Source organism: Babylonia areolata, chromosome 31, assembly GCF_041734735.1.
Source record: "Babylonia areolata isolate BAREFJ2019XMU chromosome 31, ASM4173473v1, whole genome shotgun sequence".
Classification (NCBI taxonomy): domain Eukaryota; kingdom Metazoa; phylum Mollusca; class Gastropoda; order Neogastropoda; family Buccinidae; genus Babylonia; species Babylonia areolata.
Window position 1 is genome coordinate 8,752,041 of NC_134906.1, and position 8,365 is coordinate 8,760,405.

Below are 8,365 nucleotides of genomic sequence, written 5' to 3' on the forward strand. Positions count from 1 at the left end.
ACGTATAATTTTATGTGTGTATGTATGACAGTCGTGTCCGATTATGACCATCACGACAGCAGGGGAGGCAACTGCTATACCTAGAATTTGATTATAGTGGAGACGTGTCTTGCCCAAGTTCTTCTTCTTCTTCTTCTTCTTCTTCTTCTTCTTCTTCTTCAGCGTTCACTCGTATGCACACGAGTGGGCGTTTACGTGTATGACCGTTTTTACCCCGCCATGTAGGCAGCCATACTCCGTTTTCGGGGGTGTGCATGCTGGGTATGTTCTTGTTTCCATAACCCACCGAACGCTGACATGGAGTACAGGATCTTTAACATGCGTATTTGATCTTCTGCTTGCATATACACACGAAGGGGGTTCAGGCACTAGCAGGTCTGCACATATGTTGACCTGGGAGATCGTAAAAAATCTCCATCCTTTACCCACCAGGCGCCGTCACCGTGATTCGAACCCGGGACTCTCAGATTGACAGTCCAACGTTTTAACCACTCGGCTATTGCGCCCGTCATGCCCAAGTTCCATCCCCACTCTCTCGGCCAAAGGGATGGTCCCCCAAAACCCAACTAGCCCTCAAGGCTGCAGCGCTAACAGCCAGTGCAATCTTACCAACGAGTTTGAGAGTCCTGTTACTTCAGGTAAGACTAGGCTGTGACGGGCGCAATAGCCGAGTGGTTAAAGCGTTGGACTGTCAATCTGAGGGTCCCGGGTTCGAATCACGGTGACGGCGCCTGGTGGGTAAAGGGTGGAGATTTTTACGATCTCCCAGGTCAACATATGTGCAGACCTGCTAGTGCCTGAACCCCCTTCGTGTGTATATGCAAGCAGAAGATCAAATACGCACGTTAAAGATCCTGTAATCCATGTCAGCGTTCGGTGGGTTATGGAAACAAGAACATACCCAGCATGCACACCCCCGAAAACGGAGTATGGCTGCCTACATGGCGGGGTAAAAACGGTCATACACGTAAAAGCCCACTCGTGTGCATACGAGTGAACGCAGAAGAAGAAGAAGAAGACTAGGCTGTGAATGAATTCCCATTGTAGGAGAGAAACCATTGATCTCACTGAGCTGTTGTTCTAAATTGTAAGCTTATGTCAGTCTCTGATATAAGCCGAGCATTGTGCCGAATTGTCCATACGGCGGAATAAGAACGGCCACAAATTTTAAAACCCCATTCCTTGCATACCAGTGAACGTTTGAGTTGCAAATGTCGAACGTACAAAGGGAGAAAGAAAGAAAGAGAGTGCATAGAAAGACATTAAAGAGTGGTGGTCGAAACTTTGATATCAAAGAGTGTATTTTTGTGTAGTTAATGTGGAACCAAAACGTGAGAGGTGTTAAGGTGTGTGTGTGTGTGTGTGTGTGTGTGTGTGTGTGCATCTATATATATGCCAACGTATGCTCCACACACGCACATACCCAGAGGGACGCGCGTGCGCGCACACACACACACACACACACACTCTCTCTCTCTCTCTCTCTCTCTCTCTCTCCAAGTTATAAAAATCTAGGTTAACTTCTTCTTTCATGAATATAACGTCTGTGTGTGTGTGTGTGTGTGTGTGTGTGTGTGTGTGTGTGTTTGTGTGTGTGTGTTTGTGTGTGTGTGTGTGTGTGTGTGTGTGTGTGTGTGTGTGTGTGTTTATGTGCGTGTGTGTGTGTGTGTGTGTGTGTGTGTGTGTGTGTGTGTGTTTGTGTTTGTGTGTGTGTGTGTGTGTGTGTGTGTGTGTGTGTGCACCGTACCACACAGACGTGATCACCACCTCGTCGTGGAGAGCGGGACAGGAGCTGGTGGCCAGAGAGCTGGCACTGAGCAGACCCAGGGACAGACAGCTCTCCTCCTCCACCACAGGTTGCTGTTCGTATTTGTATCTTGTATTGCTCTCCTCTTTTTCTTTTTTGGTGACAACAGATTTCTCTGTGTGAAATTCGGGCTGCTCTCTCTCCACAGGGAGAGCACGTCGCTACACTGCCACCCATTTTGATTTTTTGACTCACTTGTGTAAACAAAGTGAGTCTATGTTTTAACCCGGTGCTCGGTTGTCTGTGTCTGTGTGTGTGTGTGTCTGTGTGTCCGTGGTAAACTTTAACACTGACATTTTCTCTGCAAATATACTTTTGTTAGCTGACACCAAATTTGGCATAAAAATAGGAAAAATTCAGTTCTTTCCTGTCATCTTGTTTAAAACAATATTGCACCTCTGGGATGGGCACACACAAAAAATAATAAAAAAAAGAAGCCTAATTATATGCAAACTGCATTTATTGTCATATTTATATTTTTTTGTATTCTCTAAACTTGGCACTTTGACCTCTTATTCTGACACAACAAGAGGAGTCATTATTATCATTTTTTGTTCAAACAGGAACTTCTTTTGCTAAGCATGGAATTTTTTTTAATCTATTTTGGAAACGTTTTGGTGCAGATAGTAAAAAAGGGAAATTACTATGTAATTAATGCTATGGGACTTAATTTATCACAAGTGAGTCTTGAAGGCCTTGCCTCTCTTGTCGTGTTTGGTGACAGCAGATTTCTCTGTGTGAAATTCGGGCTGCTCTCTCTCCACAGGGAGAGCACGTCGCTACACTGACAGCGCCACCCTTTTTGATTTTTTTTTTTTTTTTATCCTGCCTGCAATTTTATTTGTTTTCCTATCCTGTCCTATTGTTTGTCTGTAATTTATCATCACTACAGTGTCTATATGATCACTACAATGTCTATATGATCACTACAGTGTCTGTATGATCACTACAGTGTCTATATGATCACTACAGTGTCTATACGATCACTACAGTGTCTATATGATCACTACAGTGTCTATATGATCACTACAGTGTCTGTATGATCACTGCAGTGTCTATATGATCACTACAGTGTCTGTATGATCAATACAGTGTCTATGATCACTACAGTGTCTGTATGGTCACTACAGTGTCTATATGATCACTACAATGTCTATACGATCACTACAATGTCTGTATGATCACTACAGTGTCTATACGATTACTACAGTGAGTGTCTATACGATCACTACAGTGTCTATATGATCACTACAGTGTCTGTATGATCACTATAGAACCATTGCGATCTTATATTTGTATTTGTATTTCATTTTATCACAACAGATTTCTCTGTGTGAAATTAGGGCTGCTCTCCCATGGGAGAGCGCGTCGCTGTAATACAGCGCCACCCTTTTTTTTGTAGTTTTTCCTACGTGCAGTTTTATTTGTTTTTCCTATTGAAGTGGATTTTTTCTACAGAATTTTGCCAGGAACAACCATTTTGTTGCCGTGGGTTCTTTTACGTGCGCTAAGTGCATGCTAGCACACAGGACCTCGGTTTATCGTCTCATCCGAATGACTAGCGTCCAGACAACCACTCAAGGTCAAGTGGAGGGGGGAGAAAATATCGGCGGCTGAGCCGTGATTCGAACCAGCGTGCTCACATTCTCTCGCTTCCTAGGCGGACGTGTTACCTCTAGGCCATCACTCCACAGTCAACTGAGCCATGTCACATCGTCCAAGGGGCTTATTTGGTCAAGTCTTACGCAGGGGCCTAGTTAGATGGTGGTGACCTGTAAAGGATGACTCAGTTCAGGCAGACCACTGAACAACCACCACCGCAGTGAGTCGTGTTTGCAGCAGTGCAGTGTCTTCTCTGTCGGGTGGCGTTATGGCGACTTCTATTCTAGTCTGTTCTGTTCTGTTCAATGACAGCACAAAGCACATGGAGGAAAAAAAATAAAGCGATGGGATTTCAGAATACGGTTGCCCATCTCTGTCTGTCTCTCGGTATCTGTCTCTGTATCTGTGTCTGTCTGTCTGTCTCTGTCTTTCTCTCTCTTTCTTTGTGTGTGTGTGTGTGTCTGTCTGTCTGTCTCTCTTTCTCTCTGTGTCTTTGTCTAAGCCGCTCTCTCTCTCTCTCTCTCTCTCTCTCTCTCTCTCTCTCTCTCTCTCTATATATATATATATATATATATATATCTTTGCGTGTGTTCATTTGTGTGCTGTGATTTTTTTTTTTTTTCGTTATCTCTTTTCGTTTTTAATTACAGGTGGCAGTAAGAAAAACACCACCACCACCAACAACAACACCAACATCACCGCCACCACCACCACCAACAAGAACCACCGACCACAATCGCCGTTCAAAGCAGACTGGGATGATGACGAAACACACCCTGGTACTGACAGGACTAGGATGAAGAGGAGTTCCACCGCTACTGCTACTACCACTACGACCCCAGGGCCAAGGTCACTGAAGGAGCCAGTGGCGGTGGCGGCAGAGGGGTCAGCGGCTCGGGCCCAGGCCACGATCCCACCAAGTCTTCCCCAGGTTCGAATCCCGGCTGTGCCTGCGCTTGCGCCCGAGGACTCCAAGAACGTGTTCTCCTCGTCGTCGGCCGCCGGTGTGGTGGTGTCAGGTACGGTTGGGGGTGTGTAAGGTCGGGAAGGGGGAGACTTGGAGGAGGGGGTGGGGGTGGGGGGGCGTGTGTATGTGTAGAAGGCGTGGGGCTTCGTGTGTGTTTGTGTGTGGGGGGGGGTGAGGAGGGAGGGAGAGGGGGGTTGTGTGTGTATGTTTGTGTGTGTGTGTGTGTGTGTGTGTGAGCATAAGTGTGTGTGTGTGTGTGGGGGGGGGGGGTGAGGAGTGGGGGTGTGTGTGTGAGTCATGTGGAGTGTGTTGTTGTTGTTGTGTGTTTTGGTTTTTTATGTAGTATGGTTGCTTGAACTTCTCATTTCTTTCTTTCTTACCTTCCTTTCGTTTGCTGATTTGTGTGTGTGTGTTGTAGTAGTAATAGTAGTAGTTGTAGTTCTTTTTTTTTCTCTCAAGGCCTGACTAAGCGCCTTGGGTTACGCTGCTGGTCAGGCATCTGCTTGGCAGATGTGGTGTAGCGTATATGGATTTGTCCGAACGCAGTGACGCCTCCTTGAGCTACTGAAACTGAAACTGTTGTTTAATGCTGTTTTCCATTTGTTTTGTCCTCTTCCTTCCTTCCTTCCTTCCAATCTTTCCTTAATCCTTTCAGTGGAGTGATGGCCTAGAGGTAACGCGTCCGCTTGGAAGCGAGAGAATCTGAGCACGCTGGTTCGAATCACGGACTCAGCCGCCGATATTTTCTCCCCCTCCACTAGACCTTGAGTGGTGGTCTGGACGCTTGTCATTCGGATGAGACGATAAACCGAGGTCCCGTGCGCAGCATGCACTTAGCGCTCGTAAAAGAACCCACGGCAACAAAAGGGTTGTTCCTGGCAAAATTCTGTAGAAAAATCCACTTCGATAGGAAAAAAACAAGTAAAACTGCACGCAGGAAAAACTATAAAAAATGGGTGGCGCTGTAGTGTCGCGACGCGATCTCCCTGAGGAAAGTAGCCCGAATTTCACACAGAAAAATCTGTTGTGATAAAAAGAGAAATACAAATACAAATAAATCCGATGTTAAATTTCCGACTCTCTCACTCATCACATTCCTGCATTTTTCTGTTTTTTGTTGTTTGTTTGTTTTTTTTATTTCTTCTCTTTCTTTCATCTGTTCACTCTTCCTTTCTTTTTGTGACTGAGTCTTTGTGACAAACATTTACAGGCCGGTGGTCTAGCATTAACTCACGCAGTACGGCCGGTCCTCTCTTCTCCTCTACACAGACCCCTCGGATGTCCAGTGGGTGTCTGAATGACCCAACCTTTAGCTTCCGTCGTCAGAATTGTGGTATTCTCTGTCAACATTCACCTCTTCAGTATAAGAGCCTTCCGCTTGCAATATTTTGATGATGGTAATTGGGCTGAAACGCTGTTAACGTCGTCTCTTTCGCCGTTCGTATAGAGAGAGTTAAATTTCTTTGAGTCCTTTGTGACTGACTTTCTTTCTTTCTTTCTTTCTTCTCCACCCTTTTCTTTCTTTCTTTCTTTCTTCCTTTCTCTCTTTCCTTCTTTCTGTTCCGTTTTATTCTCTTTCTGTTCACTGACACACACACACAGAACTTGGTCGTGGAAAAAGCGAGTGAGGAAAAGAGAGGGAAAGATACATCTTGTTGTTTATCTTCGTTTTGAACTCTCTCCATACGAACGGCGAAAGAGACGACGTTAACAGCGTTTCACCCCAGTTACCATCATCAAAATATTGCAAGCGGAAGGCTCTTATACTGAAGACGTGAATGTTGACGAAGAATACTACAATTCTGACGACGGAAGCTAAAGGTTGGGTCATTCAGACACCCACTGGACATCCGAGGGGTCTGTGTAGAGAGGAAGAGAGGACTGGCCGTACTGAGTGGGTTAAGCAAAGGCACTGGATGAGTTGATGTCTATCCCTTCGACTTTCAAAGACATATACAATACTTAGTCATTGTTTCACTGATTAATGATATCGCTCAGGATAGTTACCCATGATTGCTCTCTCTCTCTCTCTCTCTCTCTCTCTCTCTGTGTGTTTGTGTGTGTGTGTGTGTGTGTGTGTGTGTGTTGTAGTAGTAGTAGTATTTGTATTTGTATTTCTTTTTATCACAACAGACTTCTCTGTCTGTGTGTGTAGTAGTAGTAATAGTTGTAGTAGTATACTACTAGTAGTGGTAGTATAAGTAGAGGTACTAGTAGTAGTCTTCAGTCTTTCCACTTTAAGTGATATTAGTGTGTGTGTGTGTGTGTGTGTGTGTGTGTGTGTGTGTGTGTGTGTGTGTGTGTGTGTGTGTGTGTGTGTGTGTGTGTGTGTGTGTGTGTGTATGTTCTCTTTTTCCCCAACAGAAAGCAAAAACAAAGGCACTGAAGGCGCTGGTACTAAACGCAAAGCTTCTAGAGGTAAGTGTGTGTGTGTGTGTCTGTGTGTGTGTGTGTGTGTTTTTTTTAGATTTATCTTAACAAAACAAAATGCAGCAGTGATGATCGAGGACAGCGTTTTCGTTAAAAAAAAAAAAAGAGGTAAAAAACTGGACTTCCAAAGGAGGCGCCAAGACCGAATCATTTACTTGTTCGTTCGCCTTATGATCCATACATCACCAGTGCTCGATGTCCAGTGTCGGCATGGCTGTGTGTCCTTTGGGAAAGGCATTTTACTCCGGTTTTCTTCACTGCACCCTGGTGTGGATGCCGGGGTACTTGAATTCGCTTTGGGGGAGGTTGATTTAACTCTCTCCATACGAACGGCGAAAGAGACGACGTTAACAGCGTTTCACCCCAGTTACCATCATCAAAATATTGCAAGCGGAAGGCTCTTATACTGAAGAGGTGAATGTTGACAAAAAATACCACAATTCTGACGACGGAAGCTAAAGGTTGGGTCATTGAGACACCCACTGGACATCCGAGGGGTCTGTGTAGAGGAGAAGAGAGGACTGGCCGTACTGAGTGAGTTAAAATGGTGGAAGGAGAGTATTAGGCTCCGACTTCCTACTGAATGCGACCGAGCCGAGATATCTCTATTGGATGTTATTTCATTGCCCCGATGGCTGTTAAAAAGTAATGGAACCTTTAACCTTAAACGAAGAGATATTATTGTATAGTATTGTATTGTGTTGTACATACAGTGTATTGTATTGATTGAATTGTATTACATCACATCGCGTGGTGTTGCATTACAACCACCAGAGGCTACATGAAATAAACTTACCTTGCCTTGTTGCATTGCATTGCATTATATTGCACTGCATTGCGTTTCATTGCACTGCATTCTATTTTTGACTCACTTGTGTAAACAAAGTGAGTCTATGTTTTAACCCGGTGTTCGGTTGTCTGTGTGTGTGTCTGTGTGTCCGTGGTAAACTTTAACATTGACATTTTCTCTGCAGATACTTTGTCAGCTGACACCAAATTAGGCATAAAAATAGGAAACATTCAGTTCTTTCCAGTCATCGTGTTTAAAACAATATTGCACCTCTGGGATGGGCACAAAAAAATAAAAGAAGAAGCCTAATTATATGCAAACTGCATTTACTGTTATATTTATATTTTTTGTATTCTCTAAACTTGGCACTTTGATCTCTTATTCTGACACAACAACAAGAGGAGTCATTATTATCATTAATTCTTTTTGTTCAGACAGGAACTTCTTTTGCTAGGCATGGAATTTTTATTTATTTTGCAAACGTTTTGGTGCAGATAGTAAAAGAAGGGAAATTACTCTGTTATTAATGCTAGGGGACTTAATTTATCACAAGTGAGTCTTGAAGGCCTTGCCTCTCTTGTATTGTATTATATTGTGTTACTCTCTGTCACAACAGATTTCAATGTGTGAAACTTTGAGCTGCTCCCAGCAGAGAGAAGGCATCGCTACAGTGTCACGTAGCACCACCCACATCTTTAGTGTTTCCCTGTCTGCAATTATGTTTGTTTTCCTATCAAAGTATATTTTTTCTACATAACTTTGCCAGGGA

At 44.1% G+C, this 8,365-nt stretch overlaps 1 protein-coding gene across 1 annotated transcript in view; it reads left to right on the forward strand.

Moving 5' to 3' along the window:
• The first annotated feature begins 4,205 nt into the window (after positions 1-4,205).
• Positions 4,206-8,365, forward strand: part of LOC143275724 (uncharacterized) — a 30,001-nt gene continuing 25,841 nt past the window's right edge. Inside the window, exon 1 of the mRNA XM_076579999.1 lies at positions 4,206-4,428. Within this exon, the coding sequence (XP_076436114.1) occupies positions 4,206-4,428 (223 nt within the window). The remainder of the gene's footprint in view (positions 4,429-8,365) is intronic.